The sequence below is a fragment of the Excalfactoria chinensis genome, chromosome 4, assembly GCF_039878825.1.
Source record: "Excalfactoria chinensis isolate bCotChi1 chromosome 4, bCotChi1.hap2, whole genome shotgun sequence".
NCBI lineage: Eukaryota > Metazoa > Chordata > Aves > Galliformes > Phasianidae > Excalfactoria > Excalfactoria chinensis.
The window spans coordinates 1,843,113-1,868,563 of record NC_092828.1 but is presented as its reverse complement, the minus strand read 5'-3'; the positions used below and the strand labels follow the sequence as shown (position 1 = coordinate 1,868,563).

The 25,451-nt window shown below is 43.4% G+C and overlaps 1 protein-coding gene across 1 annotated transcript in view; it reads left to right on the top strand.

The window, feature by feature from the left end:
• Positions 1-25,451, top strand: part of ATRN (attractin) — a 139,972-nt gene that overhangs the window by 98,555 nt on the left and 15,966 nt on the right. Inside the window, exons 26-27 of the mRNA XM_072334124.1 lie at positions 8,954-9,032; positions 21,548-21,655. Coding sequence (XP_072190225.1) covers positions 8,954-9,032; positions 21,548-21,655 — 187 coding nt within the window. The remainder of the gene's footprint in view (positions 1-8,953; positions 9,033-21,547; positions 21,656-25,451) is intronic.

The following is a 25,451-nucleotide window of genomic DNA, read 5'->3' as shown; positions in this document are numbered from 1 at the left end:
GTGGCTCTGGGCAGCCTGGTCTGCTGGTTGGCGACCCTGCACACAGCAGGGGGTTGGAACCAGATGGTCATTGTGGTCTTTTTTAACCCAGGCCATTCTATGATACGTGTGTTAAAATACCTTGGTGAGCACATGCTGTTGGACGCACAGAAGTTAGGTGCACCAAAGCTGGGCAGCAGTGATTTTCCTTCCCTCCCTCGCTGCTATCACGCGGCTCTCCCTGAGAAGTAATGTTTCAGTGTCACTTTAATAACATCTTAGCATGCCAGAGGAATAAGAATGCATGCGTTAAGGAGAAAGACAGTTTACTGATCCTTTCCAACCACACATTCATAATGCATTAAGAAGTCTTCGTTTCTTCAGCTGTAACTACTGCTAGAATCCTCTCCTAGTAGTTTATTTTACATTCACTCTCACTTGCTAAGGAACCAGTGTATTACAGCAGCATGATTCATCTCTGTGTGTAGGGAAAACTATTGAGACTCTTGTATTTGTGATGCTCTAGGGTGCACTCTTGTATTTCTAATGCTCTGGGGTGCATCTCATAATCACAGTTGAGTCCAAGTTAAAGTATGAAATAAGTAAGAGCCGATAGCCCCCTGTGATGATAATGAGATAAAGTTGGCTGAAAATTTGCACGCTGAGCAGAGGCAATGAAAATGCTTTCTGCAAAGCCTAAAGGCCATTGGTAAAACCACTTTGGAGATACAGACCATCGCTAATGCGAGAACTGAAACGCGTATCACTCCTTTGAGCGTGATGGATATGAAAACAGACTCCTTGTCCTGGAAAATGAATGTTCAGAATGACTTTGTTATTCTGCAAGTAACGTCCGTATGGGTTTGTTCTGCTGGTGATGACGTGGCACGTTTCCATCCCATGGGAGCCACCCAAGCTTTGTTGTGAGCCCCATCCCAATGTGCCTTTCTGTCATGCCACCAGAAGACAGCTGTGTCTTGAGGTTCACGGGGAACCTTACAGGGAAATGGGTGTTTTAAAGTCTTCATTTCTTTACTGTTGTATTGCCGCGACTGAGGTCAAGAAAATCCCTCTAGTGGGCACTGGAATACAAGCCACTTTCTGTGTCTCCAATGCAGCCTAACTTATGGAGCATCACAGGTTGCTGCAGAGCCCTGGCTCTCCGTGAGGCACACAGAGTTACAGAGAAGCCAGGAAGCAAGCAGTGCACTTCTGTAGCATCAGGCAGGGCGAAATGTGACTGGATTTGATTTCCATTTAATTTAAGAGTTGATCTACATTGGGTCACAGGGGGCGAGCAGCACATCTGGAGGTGCCCTGAGACTCCTGGAGCTGCTTTTGGAGTCAGCGTGGCTGTGTGTGGCCATTATTCTGTTTTGCAACACGTTAACTGCTTACTTCAAGCAAAGAGAATGTCAGTGGATAAAGGCTGAGGTACAACAGTGAAGTCGCAGGGTCGTTAATATCGCATTATAATTGGAGCTGCAGGAGAAATGATATTCTAGCCACTGTTAACCTTTGTGAATCTAAATGAAGTGCAAGTAAACTGTTGTGTTTCTCTTTTTCCAGTTTCCTTCTCTGTTTTCCATAGTGCAGCTCTTTCATATAAAATCTTGCCAATTTGTTTCAGCAGAAAGTTGGAGCTTTGGTAAATTTTGGTATCTGTACTTTATCTCCCCCACGTCCCTGTGTGCCATCACACCAGTCTATAAGATGTATTATGTATCTCGTTGCATACAAAAGATGTGAAATTATCAAAGCTTCTAAACTGATGGTGCTGACCTCCGGTCCTTTTACTTCCTTTTCCTTTTTTTTTCTGTGTTAAACATTGCATCTGTATTTCATCAGTGCTTCTCCATGTTGTTGGCCAGCTCAGTAGAGACTTAAAAGATAAATATTGATGGGTTTGAAGGAAATCAGGATGGAAAAACACGTATAAGCACCAGAAGAAATAGCAGAACAGAAGGAGAAAGCGTGGCTTGTGTGATAACTGCTAAGGATCAAAGAATCACAGAATGACCCGGGTCAGAAGGGACCTCAAGTATCATGAATCTCCAACCTCCCCGCCACAGGCAGGGCCACCAACCTCCATATTTAATACCAGACCAGTCTGCCCTTGGCCCCATCCAACCTGGTCTTGAGCACTTCTAGGGATGGGGCATCCACAACCTCTCTGGGCAAGGATTATGGTTGTAACCCCCATTCATCACAGGGAGGAGACCTTGTGCTCCAAAACCCAGAGAGGGTGGCAATGAGGTTACAGCACATCACTATTGCTGTTCCCTTTCCTGTAAACACTGCAGTCTTAAACTCAAAGCAAAGAGACGTGCTTTCATTGACATGCCTGAAAGGTCAGAAGAAGAAAGTGAGCAAAAATGTGTGGCCAAAGGGGCCTGCCAAAGAAGCTGCTGAGCCTTACATGGTGTAAGAGACTGCAGGCCATGCTTGTTGTGTCCAGGGAAGAAGCCAGGAGGTATGGCAAGGACATGACAGCCAGCATCCCTTGTCCTCTCTGCAGGAAACAAGTGAGGTTGGCCAGATTGATGTCTGCAGACATTTGGAGGCTTGTGGTCTGAGGGTGCAGGAGGATATCACTGCTTTTCCATGGGCTTTTGTGAACTATAATCACCTTCTCCTTCCATAAGACCTCACCCCATGCTTTGTTCCACTCACCTACAGTGCATCCCATGCTTTTCCTATTGCACTTCTGCTCTGTGTCCTCGTGTGCAACATTCACCCCATTTCTTGTCTGCTCCATCTCTTCTTTCCTATCTGTGCTCAGAACATCCTCCCTGGGACGCTCAGTGCTGCCTCTCTCTAAGTCTCCTTGCAGTCTTACCACAATGCTTCAAGATAGGGTCCATTGCAAATCTTGTCCTTTCGAGGCACCACAGCATTGATGCGAATATTTATGGCCTGTGCTGAGGTCTGAATATCAAACTGAGTAGTTTTGCTTTGGTTCAAAACCAGAAAAAAAAACCTCTGCAGCTATTTTATTTACTCTTTTTGCTTATTAAGTAGCTTCTTTCTGCAGCAGAGATATGTGTCTAAAATACAGTCTGGATCTTTTTTTTACTGTTTTTTTTTTCCTCGAGGTAAAGGAAAAGCTTGGGAATGTCAATGTTATTTCTGACAAGATGAGGAAAACTAAGAATTTTCTGTTTATAACTTCCTACTTTCCATGTTTTGCTCATTCCCCTTCAGTTACCTTTCCACGGTGGTCACATGCAGTCCAGCACAGAAGGGCCATATGGTCTCTTCTCCATTAATTAATCCCCTCATTATCCGTGCTTATTTATGCTTTTGGCCTCTGCATTCTCCTATGGTGACACAGGGGTTTGGGTTGGGGTATAAGGACTCTATTTTCTTTTCAACCTATAGACTCAGTGGATTTAGCTTATATGTGTTGTGTCCTTGCTCCTATCTTAGTCAATAGAAGCGATGGACATCAAAGAGCAGTGAGTTACAAGACATTATGTCTGCTCCAGGTGAGCCATGTGGATCTCAGCACTCCACTGACAACAGTTAATTGGGGTATTGGTGTTCAGTGGGAATGGGTAGAGGTTGGACTTGATGATCTTAGTGGTCTTTTCCAACCTGAATGGTTTTCTGATTGGTTGTGCTTGTGAATAAGTAAATATATTAAAAAAAAATAATAATAATAAAAGTAGAAAAGAAAAAAAATATCACCTGCCACAACTAAGTTGGGTTGTTCAACATCAGCACTATCTTCAGCTGAAAGGGAAGGTCATGAATCCATAACTCAGGTCTATTGGTTTGCTGTAGGCTGCAGAGAGCTGTTAGGCAGAGCCCATCAGCACACGCAGTAATAAGAGAGGCATTCAGCCAGGCTGCTTTTGCTTAGCATCATCATATGGGCAATTCCTTCAGCGTTTTGTAGTTGTTCCAATTACTCTCAGGTTTAATGCACTGAGTAGTTAAAAATGTGTCCTGTAACTCTCCGGCCCATTAAAAGTTTCTTTCATAGAGCAATTTGTGATGTGCTTCCAGTAATCATTGCAGTGCTTTCTGATATTATTAAACAGCCGATGTATGTTAAGGCATATTAGTATTCAAGCTGCTGTATATTTTGGCATTTAAAGCTGCCATTTTTACTAGCAACCCTGATGTTGATAAACATTATAGGAGAGTTTAATAATTGGGCCCTAATACGCCAGATGGATTTTCTACTCTCTTCACGAGAATGTATCACATCATAGTGCTGATGAAGTTTTCCTGCCATTTAAAAAGTGAAAGCGTGCTTGTTTGGAGAGCTTCAAGAGTACCTGGGGTGGAGAGAATATGCTTTTTACCACGGAAAGGAGTTTAAGGCTACGATATAAAACCAGACAAGGTGTTCAAGTTCATGTTTTAGTATGAAGCTAGAAATAACCCATGGCATGAAGAGGGCTGGAGGCGTACCAGGAAACCATTGATGCATTTGTTGAGACCAACTGAGGGAAGATTACTTACAACCGTTGCTCATAATTGATTAAATAATTAAGAATTACTTAACATGCTGTTTATCAAATTGAAAACACTCCATAAGATGTGAATGTAACCTCTCCCTAGATTGCAGTGTTTATGCTGCGTAAGGGACGTTTACAACTTCTGTAGGCCAATGAAAGCTGCATTTGACTGAACCCGAGCCATATTCAGAGTTATATTCAGATTTCCTTGGAATGAAAATGTCTCCAGGGATCTTAGATGTCTCTGGATGGTTCTTTTCCCTTCCTATCTGATTTCACATTGGAGTTTTCTGGCTTTATCTTGATGAGCGATTCAGTTTTCCAACCCTAAAACTGAGCTCATCTCTGGATTTAGGAAAACTGGACTGTAAGAGTTGGTCATTCAGGAATGATAGATGAGGAGAAGTGGTACCAAAGTGTTGTTTAAGGTGGGAGGAGATGGAGGGAGAGGATCTGAGCGAACGGTGGATTTCATGATGTGAAGGAGGCTCTCAGTGGGCAGCTGCTGTTGGAGAAGGAAGAAACAGAAGGAAAAAGTAAAGCAAGTCCTGCAGCAAAGGTTTATTTTTAAAGCCATTTTGAAATGGATGCATATTCATAGCTGGTACAGAGAGCCTTGGGGCAGAGCACAACATTTAACCAGGCCATTGCCAGCTGTAGGCTCCCACTCCAGGTCCTTTTCCAACACAGCACTTTTCCACCCAGCTGCTTCTGTCCTTCCTTCCATACTTAAACAGTTGCTTTCAGAGAGAAGGCATGGATAAAAAATTACCTTAAAGCTTCTGTCATGAGGGCAGGTCTTCTTAACTTATTTCAGGATGGTTTAGGCTGTGTAAACCCAGCAGACAGATCTTGACTTGACTGCTCTGGGGCTCTTCCAGCAGATGATGTAGTGCAGTGCAGCAAACAGGCACTGAGGTTTATTCCTCCCCGAGCTCTGCCAAGGGGAGGTAGTGCAAGGGGGAAATATATTTCCATTGTGGCTTTATGGCTTTTGTGGGTATTTGCTGCCTCCTTGTGACAGCACCAAGATGCATGGTGCCATTCTACTGAAATACAAGGTAACGTGGCGCGCATTTTAGGAGGAGAATTCATTGGTCTTTAATTGTTAATTCCTTTCTGAAGAAATTCTTGGCTACGGTGAGAGAAGCGAGGCAAGAAGCAAACAGGGAAAGCCTCTGGTGTGTGCAGAATGAGGAGATGAGCATTTCCAAACTGGAATTTTATATGAGGATCAAGTCAATCCTCACCATTCTCCACTCTTTAGCCTTTGTCTCCAAGGGAATTAATGTACGTGCAGAGAGATGTGATATTACACGTTTCTATCTTAGAGAACAGCCATCATGAAGGAAGCTCAGTAGATTTTGACGTGCATCTTTGGTTTGATGTGCGTGTCCCTGATAGATGCAGCAGAGTGGAGCACGTACTTCATCTAACAGCCTCCTGCAGACTCATTCACTCTACAGGTGTTGTGGAGGGGTGGTGTTTTTGTGGTCAAATTAAACAGACAGCCAGGACACACTTCTCCCTACTGCCTTGAAGATTTAGTTTGATCTCCACCCTTGCTGTGTACATGGATGCTGATTATCATCCTGAAAGCAAAATAGACGGCAGACAAAAGGTTCAGCTTGTGGTCCGAGCTGTGCTGGTTTTGCTTGGATGCACTTTGGATTTTTGTTCATCAGGGAGCACTGTCCTGTTAGGGACTCAAAGATAAAGCAGATGTTTCACCTGAGTGTTTGTTTCTTTAGTGGGAAAGGAAGATTATAAGAAGAGAAAAGCTCATCAAAGCCATTGAATGAGTGTGGTGGCGTTCCTGCTGTGGGCAGCCAAAGGGAGTCCCAAGACAAATGTGGGCACTCAGAAATGTTGTTAGTCCATCATTCATTTGTGCCTGTTGTAATGCAGTATGAGTGGAAATCCATTTAGTGCAAGTGTGACCTTGTCTGGGAGAGAAAGGCTGCTTGCAGGTGGTACAGTCTGCTCTCACATTCAGTACAGCAAGAGGGAGCTTAGGGGAAAAAAGGGAGAACTGAAGGTATGACATCCTTAAGCATCAGTCATGCGTGTTTGCTTCTTTAGCAAAGCAGCAATTAAAGGTTTAATGTATATTCTTTACCAACTAATGGATGGCAGGGTGTTTTCACTACAAAGCTCAACAGTAATCCAGAACCTCTCAAAGGGGAAAATAAAATTACCATTAAAACTGCACATCTAAAATGTTTGTTTGTCCGTTTTAGCTGCAAGAGTGACATTTCATTACAGTCATAGAATGGCCTGGGTTGAAAAGGAACACAAGGATCATCTGGTTTCAACCCCCTGCTATGTGCAGGGTTGCCAACCAGCAGATCAGGCTGCCCAGAGCCACATCCAGCCTGGCCTTGAATGCCTGCAGGGATGGGGCATCCACAGCCTCCTTGGGCAACCTGTTCCAGTGCATCACCACCCTCTGGGTGAAAAACTTCCTCCTAATATCCAACCTAAACCTCCCTGTCTCAGTTTAATACCATTCCCCCTTGTCTTATCACCATCCACTCTCGTAAAGAGAACGAACAGTTACAGTGAACAAATGTCAGATTATAAAGAAAATATGGGGGAAATGGTTTGGATTCTGTATCTCTTGAAATGAAAAAGGCCAAACAAATCTCTCTGTGGTCCTGCTTAAATTTGCAAAGAAATGGGCACTGCAGGAGTCTGTAAAAGCTGTGCAGGTGTTTTAATGCAGAAGCCATGCAGGCACCAGTTCTTTAATATCTTGTGGTGTATGAGAGTAAGATGTATATCTGCATTTCTAAGACTGAATAATACAATTCTATAAGTACTGGCTGCCCTTTGGGTGCTCAGTGCCCAATCACATGCAGTTTTCATAATATATAGGCTATGGATAATGATATGTAATCAGGAACGGACCCTCCTTTAGCCTCATCTCAAGGATCAGTTCCTACTGTCTGTCCTTTTTCTAACAATTAATAATAACATTGTCATGTCTGGGCACTACACTCTGCGAAAGAATTTGCCACTGAGAAGCAGACCCCCAGTTGCCCACAGGCGCAGATGTGAAGTCCATGAGGCAAACAGCACAAAAGGGAGAGGGGAAGATAGGGAGGTGTTGGGATACGATGACATTGATCATCATAAAGTGAGGTCTTGAAGTCAGTGGCACAACCATGAGTTGTGTCCAAGCAGAGAAAGTCATTGGGGTTGTAGACATCTGTATGGGAGAGAATCATAGAACAGCCTGGGTTAAAAAGGACCACAATGATCATCCAGTTCCAACCCCCTGCTATGTGCAGGGTCGCCAACCACCAGACCAGGCTGCCCAGAGCCACATCCAGCCTGGCCTTGAATGCCTGAACATGGATGGAGCATCCACAGCTTCCTTGGGCAAGAGAGCACAGTGGAAACCGTAGAAGTGTGGATGTATGTTTGGAAGCAGTGGAAACATTATATTAAAGTATATTAAATATATGGAAATATAGTAAATATATTAAAAGTATATTAGATAAATGTAAATGTTTATTGCTGAAGGTGAGGAGTAGTGAGTGGTCCCTCTGCTGTGAGCAATATGGGAGCCCCGGCATGATGAGAACCAAACCACGTTGGTGCCCATCCTATAGAAGTCCCCCTCCAGAGCACAGCAGCTGCCATAAATGATGCACTCCAGGAAATAAATTGTCTGTTCTGGTTAATCTTCCTATAAGCACTCAGTTTAAGTGCGCTCTAGACAAAGGATGTTTGGAGACTTTTTCTTTCACTGCGGTACTTGAGAAGAGAGGCTTTCATTGGGGTACTTACACAAAGGGATAACTTTTAATCTTAGAAAGACCGCGTGCCTTGAAGTTGCTTGTTAATCATTCAGCCTGATAACATCATCACTGTCAATAAAGTCGGCTTTTATTATTATTATTATAACTACTTTTTTTGTTATATCTTCTTTTTTTTGCATTTTCTTTAGAAGTTGATAAACCTATTCATCCATTTTTTTTTCCTCTTTAGACTTAAGGAATACAGATATGGGGAAAACCAAGCACTGCCTGTAGTTAAAAAGAATCCAATGACGACCCACTTTATCTTATTTTTTTGTAATTTGGAAATGAAGGGGAAAAAAAATCAATTTTCTCTGCTGCTTTCAAGGCTTTTCTCTTGTGGGTTGTGGTCTCGATTTACATATTGCCAAAGATAGCCGCTAACTGGCTTTTCCAATGTGATTAAATCTTTCTGCCTCGTTCTGCTTTCCCAATGAAAGCTGGTGGGTATCTTAGGATTCCGTGTCACATAAGGAGGTCAAATAGGTTACTTTGGAACAGCAGTTTGGTTCCTCACCAGGTATAGTGAGCACTGAACCGTGCAAAACATTTTACACCGCCACATTATCTTTCATCAAAGTACCTCTAAGTACCATAGGAACATTTAGTCTGGCTTTTTGATTTGCTGGAGTCTTTTCATCCTCTTGTTATGTCATGAGCAAGGACAGTAAGATGTTTGTTTTCTTTTCTCCTTTACAGTTGTTTCCTGTCTCTGCTCCTGGTGGCGGCTGTGGTCTGGAAGATTAAACAGAGTTGCTGGGCATCGCGAAGAAGAGAGGTTGAAATGACAAAACTGAATTCTATCTCTTAAATGTCTTCTTTATAGTCCTCCTGTCCTGTATATATTTGCATATGCACAGTATTAACCTTCAGTTAAGGATAAGCTCCACTAATCTATAAACGCTTCTGTTTAGGCATTTATAATAGTGTATTTCCCGTTACCGTTTCAGCCACAAATGATTCAATTTCAGTATCCTGATACTGCAATTCTTGCGAAGCACAAAAAATAGGGGAGAATGTCCTTTATTCCCAGAACTTGGGTTTTAGACAGCGTAAATAGAAACCTGCCAGCAAACTAGCAGACTCTATAGATGTGTTTTGAGAGGAACTGTCTCTGTTGCAACGCTGGCCACGTGAGTTCATGTGTTAATGTGTTGAAAATAGACGATCCCCATTTTGAAGTGAATTGCTTGTACTTGTGTTTAAATCACAGAATCATAGAGTCATAGAATAGCCTGGGTTGAAAAGGACCACAAGGATCATCTGGCTCCAACCACCAGCAGACCAGGCTGCCCAGAGCCACATCCAGCCTGGCCTTGAATGCCTGCAGGGATGGGGCATCCACAGCCTCTTTGGGCATCACCACCCTCTGGGTGAAAAACTTCCTCCTAATCTCTAACCTAAACCTCCCCTCCCCTGTGCTTAGGGGAATTCTATCTCATGTGCTTTAATTTCAGAAACATATTACCATTAAAGAAAGGTGGAAGGAGCCACATGAGATTTGGAAAGCTATTGATGGACTTCATAAAAAGCAGTTTTAGTACTAGAGCTTTCTTCCTTTTGTCAAGCTGGGGCCCATACCAACTTCCCAACTTCTGTTTGCAGCATATAAAAAATGCACACTGTTAATCACTTAAAACGCTGTTTTTCCTTGCTTGTGTCTGATGCATTTGATAATTCCTCACCGCCCTTTTGCTTCTCAGCTTGAGCTGTCATTGCACATTACATCCTGAGATGCAAGGTGACCAATAGTTTAACCCAAGTTGGAAAGAACTAGGGGTGATCAAGTCCAGCTGCAGTGATAGGACAGCCAGTGTGTTGTCACCCCATAACATAAAAAAACGTATCCTTCTTTCTAATTTTTTAAGCACAGATATAGAAACGTGTAGTGGGGCAAGTTGTATTTGTGGAGAAGCAAGTCTTGTATGCTGCCAGGCAGGCGGCCACATCATGTTCCTGGGGTCCTCGTGATGTGGTAGGCACTGAAACCATGGAAAGTGAAGCCTGGTGTTGTGTGTGAATACAAGAGAGGATAGGCTGGGCTGAGTACTTGCCTTGTGCTGTTTTCTTGTATGCAAACGAGAGAGCAGCTATGCTTTGTCCAAGTGAATCCATCTGCAATTTCTAAATGTAGGTGTCTGTACCTCATCGCGTATTTTATATTGTGCATCTCCCCTGCTTTTGGATTTCCGAGGGGTGAAATCTGTCCATTGCTATAACTTTTCCTTCCAGCTGCAGTCTGGGATGAGGGCAGCTGCAGGCACAGAAATGAAGTTCTGTGCAAGTGACTGTTTCTTACATAACTTAAAAACCTGTATCAGGTTTCCAGTGCAGGAGTGGGAGTATTATAGAATTACACCATCTGTAGATCTCCTCTCTTGTAATGAAGCAGGGTGATGTCTGATAACTCTTCTCCCCTTCTTCCTCGTTCTGCTTCAGTTGTTTTTGCTCTCACTGGTGAACTCAAATGCATAATATAATCAGTGTTTTTCAAACAGATAACCCTTAATCTTGGAAATAATTTAAGTCTTGGAGGCTTTTCATATTCTCTGAAGGTAGATAAATTTTGACTACCATGGCTATTTTCTTTCTTCCTTTATCTCTCATGGCAAGAAAGGAAAATGGAGTAAACATAACGTTCCCTGCTGGCTCCTGGGGTTAAATGTTATCAAGGAATGTATAGGAAAAAAATAGACTGAGAAATAAATACTGTGCTTTTGAGCTCAGTTAAAATATTGTAGCAGTGGCCCAAATGAAAGATTTCTCCTTAAATTATTTTGAGTCTAATTTGTCTTTTAAGAAAGAAGAAATCTCAAGTGCTAACAAGGCATGTTTGAGTCTGTTTAAACTCAGCTTGCACGTGCAGCTATTTCATAGTATCACAGAGTCACCAAGGTTGGAAAAGACCTTCAGGATCATGCAATCCAACCATCCACCTACCACCAATATTTCCCACTAACCCAGTCTCTCTGTGCAACGTCTCAATGTTTCTTGAACGCAAGAGCACATTCGACAGGCAGTTCATCAGCACATTCATATCTTGGCAGATTCCAGTCTGTCTCCGTTCTTTACTGTGCTCCTTCTCTGCATCCCTCCTATCTATCTGGTACTTCATAAGTCTCTGCTATTGCATCCCTCTGTTGTTGTAAAACATGAGGAAACTGCTTCAAATCTTTGCCATGCGTTGATTAAAGATATTAATAAAAACTGTCTCCAGAAATGAAAGTCTGCTAAAAAGTTGTTTGGCTTTTTTGTAGAAACGATGATGATCTTATAGCTCACGGTGTTCTTTTCATGCAGGACTTCAATAAATCCTATTAAGGCTCCCTTTAAACAGTGGTAGTTAAAAATGATTAACAGCAGTTTGCTACACTGAGCGCTTTAAGTGTACAGAAGTTTACGCCTCTGTTGTTGTAGCGATGGTTTTGAAGGATGTGATTTTGAGATTTACTATTTCTCCTTCCTTTGGCTGCTCTTTTTGGCTGCTCTCTTTTTTTTTCTCCATTACCCTTACAGGAACTTCGTGTCACAAAGTTTGTAGACTGGCTTGGGGAAAACAAATGTTGTTTAGTTGCCTTTTTTCCTCCCTGTATGATGTGGTGATGTATTTGGAGACCACCTCTTCCTCCTCCTCCTGCAATGTTACAGTTCAGAAGCTGGGTGAAAGGAAAGGTGATTGAGCAGTGGTGGCAAGACATCCGAGTCAGACAGTATATTATAACCTTACACTTAATGTACAGAATCATAGAATCACTTAGGTTGAAAAAGTCCATCAAGATCATCAAGCCTTCTTATCCCCATCACTGTACGATGTCAGCAAGTGCCACATCTGCATGGCTCTTGAATACCTCCAGGGATAAGGACTCCACTGCTTCTCTTGGCAGCTTGTTCTTATGCTTAATCTGCCTCTCTCTGATGTTCATCCCTAACATTCAGTCTCAACCATCTCTTGCAAAACTTGAGGCTGTTTCCTCATGTCTGAGAAAAGAGACCATCACCCACCTTACTGCAGCCTCCTTTCAGGGAGTTGTTGAGAAGGATGAGGCCTCTCCTTACCCTTTCATTCTGCAGACTGAACAGCCCCAGTTCTCTTAGTGGCTCCTCATGTTTTGTTTAATAGTCTCTCCACAAGCTTTGCTTCTCTTCTCTGGATGCACTCAAGCAACTCAGTGTCCTTCTTGTAGCTGAGGAGCACCAAATTAAACTCAGTACTTGAGGTGTGATCTCACCAGGGCCACATACAAGGGGACAGTCACCTCCCTCCTCCTGCTGGCCACGTTATTTCTGATGCATTGGCCTTCTTGGCCACCTGGGCACACTGCTGGCTCGTCATTCAAGCAGCAGTGCCAAGTCCTTTTCTGTTGGGCATCTTTCTCTTCTTCTCAAGCCTATATCACTGCATCAGGTTATGACCCAGCACTGAGCCTTGTTGAATGTCATGCAATTGGGCTCAGCCCATAAGTCTATCCTAGCCAGATCCTTCCTACTGTCAAGCAGGTCTGTACTCCCACCTAACTTCATATAATCCAAGATCTTAGGAGGTAGTTGATTCCATCATAGAATCATAGAATCATAGAATTATCCAGGTTGGAAAAGACCTTGAAGATCATCAAGTCCAACCGCAGATCATTCAGCCAGATCATGGATGAAAATGAAACAGAACAGGCCCAGGGCTGAACACTGCTGGCGGCCGACCATCAACTAGACTGAACCCCATTCACTAGGAGCCATTGAGTTGGTTCCTTGCCCAGCGAACCACACATCTGTCAAAGCCATAAGCAGCCAGGAAAGAACTGTGGAAAATGGTGTCGTATGCTTTTCTACCATCCAGAGGGACAACATATCCATAGCCTTTCCCTCTCTTGCTAAACTGATCATCTTCTCATAGAAGGAGATCAGGACCTACCCTTCATGAACCCATTCTGGCTTTGTCTGGTCACTTGGTTGTCCTGCATGTGCTATGAGATACGCTGCAGCCTTGGTAGCAAATATTCCTCTGACTTTGTCTGTGTTTTTAGAGGTGTTCAAGTTACAGTTGCTTCTTCCCCATAGGTTGTGCTGTAGTAATTTTGTGCTTGTTGTCTAATCATAACGCAAAAGGCTAGTAAAATATGATGCAATTCCCAGCTATCAATCACTCTTTCCAATATAAGCATCACTACTGCTCATCTTCTTATCCCAGTGCTGGGTGAAAAATAGATAGCTAAAGCTTAATCCAAAATATGTTTAGGACAAAAAAAAAGAGTAAGTAGAATGATGTAGTAGCCAAAATTATTCAGGCAGCATTACTCTTTGGTCAGGTTTTTGGTCAGCTGCTCGCACGTATCATTGCTGATGTTCCTCAGCCTTATAGCAAAAAGGTCTCTGGGTGATCAGACTCAGCATAGCAAATGTGTAGTTGTAGGAAAATGAGTTTGGAGCGCTGAGTGAAAGTTCAAGCCTTGCCGAGTATAAAACTTGACCTGAAGTAAAAATGGGAGCAATCTGTGTCATAACAGGCAGAGAGGAGATAGGACAGTAAATTGTGTGTTTATCCCCTGTCCAGCAAGCACCAAGTTTAAATATCTTCAGACATCTTAAAGGGGGAAAATGGAAATAAAAAGGCAGCTTTTATAGGAGGCTTAAAATGAAGCGAATGGCATTAGGAAATAGGGATAGGAAGCTTTTCTGTCTCATCTCTGGAAAATGACACGTTGAATGTATCAAGGTGGTCATAGAGAATAATGTGCAAAATATGAGAGTGGCATTAGAAATTTAACATGCCCATCTGCTCTCTTGATTTTTCCATCTATTGTTTTATCTCAGCAGCCAAATCCTATTCTCTTCACCCTCAGGCTGCTTCCTGCTCCTCCACTTTGGGCAAGAAATAACTCCTGTTAACGTGCCCAGCAAATGGAGCGTGGATGGTGATTTGGCAACTGGCTGCATGAGGGTCAGCTGGATGGCTCTCAGTGCCCTACTGTGTTGGGATAACTCCATTTAGGTGTCTAAAGCTCAGTTCCACCCTTAGCGTACGTAACATTGTCTATGCTTTGCCTTCTTTGTTGTCAGGACTATCCAGGACTGAATGTTTGCACTCTGTGCAGTACCCAACTTATTCAGGATGGGTTGCATGTATTGATTTACTGCAGGGATTATCCTTCTCCTTCATGACCTCATTGCTGTAATCTTTTTCCATCCCATGTGTATTCAGAGTGTAGCAGTGCTTCTGTTGTTACAAGCATCCCCTGTATAACAGCCATGAACACTGAATACCATTTCAGCAGGCTCTTTTCTGTATTCACTTTCACAGCAAAGACTTTTCAAAGGATGTGTGCTGGGTGTTATTTATTGCCCTACCTTTGCTTCCATCTCCTTCCAGCTCTCAGCTGTTAGCATTACATTCATTTCTTATATATTGCCTCTTAGGATGTGATTTAGGGTATCTTTTGTCGTCGAGAAAGATTCAGGACTGGAATATTTTCACACAGTAACTGGAAATTGGAATCTTCATTGCTGCCTGGAGTTTCTGCTGGTGTTTAGACAGGGTTTCATATCAGTGCTAGAACATCGATAGGTCAGACTACAGCTACACCCAGAATGGTCAGTGGGCAGTCGCAGCACCTTTGGAGGGCATATAAGAAACTGGATGTGTTGGTGCTGGACGTGCTGCTGCATTCATTATTTTCCCAGCCATCGTTTGGCTTGTGGTCCATCACATTCAATAGCAGTGACAGTGCTGCTTTGGCATCTGTCAGCTCGGAATAACGTACGAGCTTGTTGGTGTGGGCTGCAGATGAAACACAAATTGGAGGGATGAGGAACTGCAGACAAGCAGATAACTTCTGCAGAGGTCGAGATTGCGTGGTCAGCACGCTCAGTTGTCTTATTACAGTGTGAAATGTAAGTCCGTATGCAATATCTCTTTTTCAGCAGTTGCAGGAGATTTACTTCCAAGATGATCCATATCCTGGAAAACGGGCTGAAATGATGGTGGTCGTGGTGATTTAGCAGCTGTGTGTATATTCCCAATTCCTGCATTTATAAGTGGAGTAATAAACTCAGAGCACAGGGTTAGCATTTTCGGCAGCTGCTTATTGGAGTGCTGCGTCCACTCTGGTTTCAGCAATACCCTGGGTGTTGCAGATGGCTCAGAAAAACACTACGAGATTCATTTGTTATCCGAAAGATAAGTGAGAGACAAAAGCATCACGAATCACTCATTCTATCCAAGGGAAAACATATTGAGATTCGATGATGTGAGTGAGCGTCTGTGAAAAAGAATGATAGAAGATTCATGATGGGATGAGTCTCTTCTAAATAATCAGCCAAAGGCACGATGCCCAGTTATCTGCAACTGGGGCTGAAGAAGTTGAAAGCTGCTTTGTTTTCCTACTGCTTTGAGGAGCGATGCGAGCAATTCATTTTAAAAACGCGGATCTTGGAGTGCTTTTGGATGGATGCTTTCTGGGTCAGTCCAAATCACGTGGGCTGTGGAGACGACATGGTGAAATTCGGTGGCTCGTACTACGCGGGAGGTCAGATCAAATAATGGTAACTCTTTGTGCTACCCCTGGATTTAAAATCTATGAATGGGAACCAAGTCATAGTGCCTCTAGGCTTTTTCCAAAATACAAATGCTGAGTGCTCTCTGCAGTGATCTATGTGTCTTTGTCAGCAGCTGAAGGAAATTACAGCAGAGATAAGCGATGCCCTGAAGAGGAAAAACAGCCCAACGTATTAATGTTGACAAGAGACTCCAGCTTAGGGGGAAATTGATGGTCTGTTTTTGTTTGAACATGCTACTGCCACTTCTGTGCCTAATTGAGCTCATCTCTGGTTGAACTTGCAGATGGCTGGTTGTGGTTGACCGTTTGTGGCTTTAACATGGCCACGTTGGGTGCCACCATGACACATACATGACAACATCCAGCCGAGCACTTCTCTCATCACTTCCCTGCCAGAAAATTAAGACAAGATACTTGTAGTATGTCGTAAAAAAAAAACAACACCACCAAAAAGAGCCATTGGACAGGATTTGGGGTGATGGTGCGATAGCAGAGCTCAACCTCATCTAAAAAGAAACAAACAAGTGTATGTTTGTTGAAGCTGTTGTCATCTCAAGCTCCCTGGTCTTAGTCTCTGATGATAGGAATCAGTGGCACAGGTATCTAATTTAGCTATTTGGGAAACTTAGGGAGGGAAGCAGTGCTGTGTAATTATGCTGGAAGAGCTCTAGTCAATCAAAGGTGTGCTCTGCTATTGTGCAATTATCTGGGATTGGTATATGTTTTAGTTGGTACACACTATATATACTGCTCTTTTCAAAATGAACGATATCCTATTCATATTAAAGGTCAGTTTGTCTGTGCCCTCCTGTTGGGCATGATTGTGATAAATAACTTACTTATCTTAATCAGCCTTGGATTAAATATATTCTGTCATTTCAGCATGAGGCAACTTCCCAGCAGCTTTGCTTTCTGGTTTGTTAGAGTTTTGAAGTGTGGAAATGCCTGTTGAGAAGCATTTGAACATTAATTCTCTCCTCTTCTCTCTTTCAACATAGCCTGCAAAGTCAGTTACAAAACTAATTAGCCAACATTAATATGTGCACTGCTCTAGGGGCGTAAAAACTTAATTTTCAGTGATGATGGAAGTGTCAAAGAAAATTGTTTGTTTGTTGACTTACATAGTAGTTGATGTAATTGTAGCTAAATGCCTTAAATCACTTATTTCTGAAACAGTGTCATTCATCTTCATGGAATGTTTGTTTCTTACCTCTTTGTGTTTTTGCTGGTGCTCCTTTTTATTGTATGGGTAACTCCATTGATTTTCTCCCATTTTCCCCTCCAGCATTACCAAGTAACTATAAGAAAAAGCAAAGATTTCTGTACCGGTTTAGATGGGTGGGCAGTGAGGTGGGTTGAGAGCTGGCTGATAGGCAGAGCTCAGAGTTGTGATCAGAGACTTGGAGTCTAGAGTAAGGCCTATAGATAGCAGTGTTCCCCAGTTGGTGCTATGTCCAGTCTTGTTCAACTTCTTCATCAGTGATGTGAATGAAGGGATAGAGTGCATCCTCAGCAAGTTTGCTGTTGATAAAAGGCTGGGAGTAGGGGCTGACACCTCAGAAGGCCAAGCAAGAGCTGGGAAGGCTGAGAGTTGTGTGGAGAGGAACCTTATAAGGTTCAGCAAGGGCAGATGTTCTACACCTGGGAAGGAATGAGGCTGGAAGGGAGTTGTGTGGAGATAGAGCTGGTTGACCCAATGGTTGGCCAACAGTTGACCAAAGCTTGACCACAGGGTGTCCATGAGCCAATCTGAGAAGGCTAATGGGACCCTGGAGTGAATTACAAAGAGATCTTATTGGTTCTTACCAATATCTTCAGGGCAGGAGTCAAGTGGATACAGCCAGACTCTTTCTGGTGGCACACAGCAACAGGACAAGGGGAAGTGGGCACAAACTGGAACACAGAATATGTGTTCATGAGGATATGTGAACATGAGGAAAAAGAACTTCTTGACTTTTAAGGGTCTCAGAGCCCTGGAACAAGCTGCCCTGAGAGATGGTGGAGTCTTTTCCCCCGGAGATAATGAAAACCCACCTGGATGCTTTCCCATGCAACGTACAGTAGGGCCCCTGCTTTAGTGGGGTTGGGCTGGGGGATCTCCAGAGGTTTCTTTCAAATCCTACGATTCTGTGTTATATTGAAAGTAAGCATTTCTTCAAGATAAGCCTGAGCGCCTGACAGTGTTGACTGCTTAGAAATTCAAGATGAGACTTGCAAGGTGCCCCCTTCAAACACTGGCTGCTGGGAGGCCACAGGCTGTTGTTTCAGCAGACGTCATTACAGGAGAGCTCTGGGACTGGTTCTCAAGACAGGCTTTTCTACGTGAGCCATTCAGCAGCGCTTGGAAGTAGTTATTATAACTCACTGTTTCTTGTGAGATCTCTGACTTTCAGCTCTTCCAACCAGTTTATCTTTGCAGTATGCATAGGGTAGTGGTTCAAAACACATCACTTATTCCAAGTAATCCTGGCTTTTGAATCACAGAATCACTGAGGTTGGAAAGGACCTATAGGATCACCAAGCCCACCCCCAACCCATCCCCAATGACCCACTGACCGTGTCCCTCAGTGCCACATCTCCATGCTTCTTGACCACCTCAGGGTGACTCCATTACCTTCCAGGGCAGCCTGTGTTATTGGACAGCTGTTTTGGTTAGCTTTTTAATGCTGTTGTTTATAGGGAACAAATCAAACGCAAACCATGTGGCTTTCTTCTGGAAAAACTGGCATCTTTTCATGCCTGAAAATATCAGAGCCTGATCCTGAGAGGCACCAGAGCCCCACGCTCATAAAAGGGGCTCTGCAGGGGGCAATTGCTGAGATTGATGGTAGCAGGACACTTATACAGAAACCAATGACTGGCTTATTACCGTAAATAAAACGTTCAGGCTCTTCTTGTCAGAAAACACAGCACAGTTTATATTAGTCAATTAACCTGGTAACCCGAATAGCTGTTTTTCTTTTGCATGATAGTCTGTGCTGTTGCACAAAGGGAATAGTTTTCCTGCATCCTCGGGTGGTTTTTCTCCCATCAGTCACACGCTGTTCATTGTGGATTAACCATTGCTCTGTGGTTATTGATACAAAGAACTGTCGGGATGAAACACTGCGTTTCTGCACCACATTTAGTCCTATGCACTATGAGATGAGCAGCCTTGATCTCTCTTCTTCCCTCCACCATAGGCAGTTTATTGTCCAAGTGTCTGGTTGTAGGATCATCATAGAATGGCTTGAATTGGAAGGGACCTAAAGATCATCCAGCTCCATCCCCTATGTTGTGGGCAGGGTTCCCAACCGTGGCGTGTTGCGTTACACACTTCTGAATGTGTTTTTATTGTAAGCTTGTCAGACGTTTTGTCTTTAAGATCCTCTTCAGATCAAAGCAATTTAAAACATTCCCAGGTTTTCCTGTTAATTGTGCGATCAAGAAACCAAAGCTTTGAAGGAAGAGCGTTCAGGTTAATTATTTTAGGCCTCAGAAAGTAAATCTTTAGGAAGGAGGGTAAGCAAGGTTTGGGGTATCTTGACATTAGCTGCTGAAGATTTCTAATGACACGCTCCACATCTTGGCTAGGGAAATGCCACAGTTTCTCCTTTACAACACTATTAAAGCCTTTTAATTAACATTTTGTTAAACCAAACAAACACGGATGGATATACACTTGCATAGCTTGAACGCACACGGTGCGTGCCTTGAGGGATAGAGTGACATTCTGGCTCGAGAGCTGTTATTTCTCACATTTACTCTTAATTTTCAAGGAATTGGCTTTGTAACAAGGAACTAGTAGAGAAAGGATATTCTTCCTTCATCCTTTGCTGTTTTGGTGGCAGTTTGGATCTTTGGTTTGGCCGCTGGCTTTGGGGCAGCTACACAGATGCCATTCCCTGCCCAGTTTTGAGGATGAGAGCTGAACCATTGCTGTCAGCACTGCTTCTCCCATCGCTCACTCAGAGGCCGTTTAGCTCAAGGTTTTGTTTCTTGAAGCTACTCTTGACTTCAGTAAGAGCCGTGTTGCCAAATGGCACGTTTTCCTAAGCTAAACTTCCTTCGAAAGAGCTAACAACAGCTCACAGTTCATGAGTCGCCTGGACATCTTCATCAGGACAGCTTGTTCTTTGATTTTATAGCCATTAAACAAAGCACTTTATGATAGCTGAAGGGGACAATTGCAGGAACAACAACCCAGCAATCTGTTTCACACTTGCTTTAGTCTGCAATCTGCTGGTGTGCTTTAAATATTTGAAAGCTCTGCGACTTCTTCTACTACCCAAAGTGTGAGGTCCGCACAAGTTTGCTTGCAAATGCTTCGTACGGCTCCATTTGGGTGAATTCAGTGGGTTTTTTTGCTTTGTGACAGTATCTACAATCTGCTCTGATGTGCTTTCTTATTATTTTTTGGGTTTTCTGTAGATCACCATCCCCTTCTGCCATGGTGAATATGGATGACGTGTCACCCTTGGTTTACTGGGGTCTTGATGCGTTTTGTGCTGTTCTCTCTATAAATGATCCTTTAGGGTTTGAAATACCAAATCACCCCAACTTAAGGGGGGAATAAGGGTAGTGGTAGTGCTTAGCTGAGAAGGCATTTGGTAGTGGCTGCGTTTGGCTTAAAAATAGAGCATAAGTAGTAGCGCTGCAGCTACGTACGCAGCCTAATGCTGCGTATGAGTGGGCTTAGGTAATTTGCTGCACCTTAGGGCAGGACTGCTGTTTCTTACAGGCTATACACAGTATACCTCTCTTCCCTTATTAAGGAAGGGCGCTGAGTCACATCACACCTATTGCATGCCCACAGCTCGGCTGCATAAGAAGTATCATTTTTTGTCTTAAAGAAAGGGAGCTGCATCCCAGCACTTAAGACTGCTTAAGAGTACATGAAAAGATGTGTCAGGAAGGCTTGTGGAGATTTACTCAGGAAAATGTTTTCTATTTAATGAAACACATTGTGGTAAGGATGTGTTTGCCATTTGATACAGTTCGCTATGTTTAGAAAGGAAAGAAACAATTAGGAGAAGATAATTACTCAATAGCTGCCTGACAACGTTCTGCTAGTGCTGCTCAAAGTAATGCCAGAGTATTTCTTGCAGCTGTTTTGCCTTCCCACACATCCTATGGAGTCCCCTCGTGTCCCAGAGAGGCGATGACAAGCAGCAAAGGGAAAAGAGCTTAAAAAGTACCTTTGTTGCAACTGATTCTATTTGTTTAGCCCAGAGAGGAGAAGGACAAAGGGGAATGGTTTTAAACTGAGAAAGGGAGGTTTAGGTTGGACATCAGGAGGAAGTTTTTCACCCAGAGGGTGGTGATGCACTGGAACAGGTTGCCCAAGGAGGCTGTGGATGCCCCATCCCTGCAGGCATTCAAGGCCAGGCTGGATGTGGCTCTGGGCAGCCTGGGCTGCTGGTTGGCGACCCTGCACACAGCAGGGGGTTGGAACCAGATGGTCATTGTGGTCCTTTTCAACCCAGGCCATTCCATCATTCTATGGTAATTCTGTGGACTGAAGGTGACGTGTTTTCCTCCACAAACAAGGCAGACTGTGGCAGTGCTGCACAACTTCACTTGCACTCACTTGTTAAGATGCAGTAAGCTGAATATTCACAATAATCCCTCTGTACCCTTAAACCTTTTAAAGCACCAGGAGGTCATTTTCCCACATCTGTTGATATCTTTTTGCATTGGGCTGCTCAATTTCTTATCCTCGTGTTGTAACTATATAATAATAATATTTTTCTGTTTATTACATTAGCAACTACTGCGTGAGATGCAACAGATGGCAAGTCGCCCCTTCGCCTCCATCAACGTTGCCTTAGAAACAGATGAAGAGCCGCCAGATCTCATTGGGGGAAGCATAAAGGTGAGAGCTGGTGCTCGAGGATGGTCCTCGCCACAGTTAATCACACGGCTGCTTCTTTTAAGCTCCGGTTGATGCCGTAATCCAACTTCTGTTTGTTACATATCCCTGAGAAACCATGAATCTCCATGGGCCGACTGATCTCCTTTCGTTTGACTTTGGTACCTCCGGGTGCACATTTCCAACTTTCAGTCCATTTCAGCCGAAAGCTTTGCTGTTTGAAGGCTGTGGGGTTTTGTGCTTGCCTTGTTGGTTTTTATGCCTTGTAATAGAGAAGAATGCAGTGTTACACAGCAGAACATTCAGCCAGAAATAGCTGTAGGTGCTGCAAATAGAAACCGTTTTTCTCTGATCTCTCAAATCAAACAGGAATACCATCGTGTCTGGGTACTGTAATAGTATCAACATATTTCTGGCTATAAATACACAAATACATTGTGTGGTACAGAAGCATGGAGAAGTGGTTGCGTTAAACCTGCTTGTCACGTTCTTTGTCACAGAGCATTGTAGATTTAGGAGAATCTTGTTTAAAGGGAAACAAGTTAATGAAAAGGTCCTTTTTAATGCAGTACTTTCACTAACAGACTTGTGCTCAAAAAGGAAAAGTTAAGAATCTGAGAACCCTGGTTTAAATTCCTTTTTCTCCCTATCTAAGATAGCAGTTTAACTTTATCTAGACTTCAGGTTTTTCAGCATCTTCATTAGTACCAAAAAAATCTTGACCCCAGAACTTCTGTTTGGTGAATATTCATATTTGAATCTTGGCCTTAGTATCAGGAAACAATTAAGGCTGCCTATAGAGCCCTGGCAATTTTTCACATAGATGTGAATATAGTCTTTCATGGCAAGCTGCAGTACTTCTTCCTCCTGATGCTTGTCGTGCAGCGTGTTGTGGATAGGAGAACAGACGAGAAAGGTTTTCACTGTGTTGTCACAGTTTCATTATTTGTCCTGGTTATTCGCTGTATTCCCTTCGTACCTTTTGTCCCAAGCTGTGAATGATTCCTGTCACTGCTCCAGAGCTGAGAGCTTCATGAATTAATCATCAACAACACTCTCTGAAGTCAGGGGGTATTGTCCTGGTTTGCAGATAGGAGCCTTCACAAGCAGTGAAAATAAAGGCAAATTTGCAGAGACACTCATTTGGAGGTACTGGAGTAGCACAGGTCAGCTTAGTTGGGACCGTTCCTGGGAGACACTGGGTGACCATCCTCCCATGGACTTCCCCGTGATTCCAGATCACTCTGTTTTGCTTTGTTTGCATAACTTCTGTAGTTTTATTATGAACCTGGCAGATAATGGCAATTATTAGCCGCTAAAAGCTCGCCAAGACACTGAAATACATGCTTGTAAAATCTGGCTGTCACCCAGTGAATCTGAGCCTTCTTTTCATTGCTTCATCAAAGAAGCCATGGGGTGTGTGGGTGTTCCCATTGCAACAGAAGCATGTTTGTGTGATTGTTGCCAGGGTGCTGATGTTTTGGGGCCCCAGTCTGTCTGTGCAGGAGCACTTCCCTTCCCTTCCCTTCCCTTCCCTTCCCTTCCCTTCCCTTCCCTTCCCTTCCCTTCCCTTCCCTTCCCTTCCCTTCCCTTCCCTTCCCTTCCCTTCCCTTCCCTTCCCTTCCCTTCCCTTCCCTTCCCTTCCCTTCCCTTCCTTTCCCTTCCCTTCCTCTTCCTCTTCCTCTTCCTCTTCCTCTCCCCTTCCCCTTCCCCTCCCCTCCCTTCCCCTTCCTTCCCTTTCCCTTTCTTTCCATTTCTGACACGATTTTACTGGAAATTCTAGAACCATAGAATGGTTTGGGTTGGAAGGGAGCTTAAAGCCCATCCAGTTCCAACCCCCTGCCTTGGGTAGGGTCGCCACCCACTAGATCAGATTACCCACAACCCCATCCAAGCTAAATACGCTGACTTAATGCACCTCTCCTATAGAATCAGATCAGAGCAAAGTTTGTCCTTAACCTTTTTGATCTCCAACACATTTGTCTACACTGAAAAAGTGCAGAGAAGATGCTAATCCTTGACTCTCTAATATTCCAACATGTGTGGTGTTATTCTTGTTCTGCCAGCAGTGCTTGTTTCTCTTCATGTGGGTTCTGTGGTGCAGTTTCTCCTCTGTAGCTCGTTGCTTTTTATTCTTCTCAGTTTCTTCTTTGATTAGAGGAATGTGGAACTCTCTTTTAAAGTGCTTCCATGGACAGCAGCGCAGACAGGATTTTGTCTTTCTGGCACCAGCAGCTACATTTCCTTGCTTCCCCATGTCTGCTGTCATCCTCCATATCTCACTTGTCTGACCTCCTTCAGCTACTCAAGAAGAGATGGAGAAGCCATTTACGAGCGTAATAACTGAGACCGTGGACAGATGGACATATGCCTATTTTCAGACCCAGAAATTGTTACCAACTGCTAATTACCCTCTGTGCTGATAAGTCCTTGAAGCAAACATTTCTTAGTCTACATCAGACAAAACCAAAATAATCTAATCTGGGCAAATGGCACAAACTGTGTGCAGCAACATGAAGCCAAACTGGGAACGTGGACAAGGTCTGTGCCAACAGGTGACTTCATCTGCTGAAAGAGCTACGTGCATAATGAGGATGCTTTTGTGCAAGGAGAGGGGCTAAATTTATTTGTTTGTTTGTTTGCTTTTAGGCTGCAGAATTAAGATGGGGGGTGGAGACATTGAAGATGTGGCTGTGAGGAGCTGATTGAGCTGTAGGTGTTCCTTTTCATTGCAGGAAGCTGGACTGGATGACCTTTAAGGGTCCCTTCCAGCTCAATCCATTCAAATGGAAGCATATATGGAAGTCTGGATTGCTTCAGCAGGGTTGCAGCTGAGCAGACAGAAGCAGAGCTGCAGGAATGCTGTGGGTTGCAAGCCTGCTGGATGCTGCATAGGAGTGAATAGTTTTAGGAGTGAAAAAACAGTCTTATTTTATCTGTTCTTCAGTTATTGGCCAAAGGAGGAGTGAGGGGAAGTGTTAGGTTGTTGGACCATAAAGTATTTTCTGGTTGCTCTGCCACTTGCTGTCAGACTTTGAGAGCTTTCGTTATACATAAGAAATCCAGGCTTTCATTATCAGACATGCACTGATGTTTTTCTTTCCCCATGCAAATCAAAGCCTTTGGTTAATAACGAGTTTATTTGAGGGTTACAGTGTAAAAGTGGAAAATGGGATGTCTTGTCTGCAAGAGATTAATTTCCTTTTCCATTGAACGTAGCCAATTGGCAGCCAATGTCAAGCTAGTTCCATCCCAAGCAAATGTTTTCCAGCTGGACAGTATTAGAACCGTGTTTTCAATTAGTATTTTTTCCTGGGGTACTTAGAAGTAATAGAAAATGATTTACCTGCAGGGAAACTATTCATAATACAAGCTGCAGCTAGGCAACACGTAACTAGCTGCTTTGGTTTATCTCCTGCACCAAAAAATACCCAATGGATCACAAAGATACCTCTAAATTTGCTTAGTTATTACAAAATCTATTGGCTTTTCTCCGCAGCTTTTCATGCACTCTGAGGTGCTGTGCATTGCAGTTTCTTCTACGAGCATTTAACATCTGTGGGTACCCAGGGCCAAGCCTTGCAGTTCTCTGCAATGATTTTCAGGTTTGCTGTAAGAATTTGGGAAGGTTTTAGTTTGTACAGTGATTTCCGTGTATCTTGGAGGTGGTAGTATAACAAAGCTAACAGCTGTGGGATAAACACTATAAAGTGAAGCAGGCAAATGCTTATCTGGAGCGAAACACCTACAGGGTCGTTGTTGCACGGTTGCATTAGAGAAGTTTATCCTTAAGTTGGAC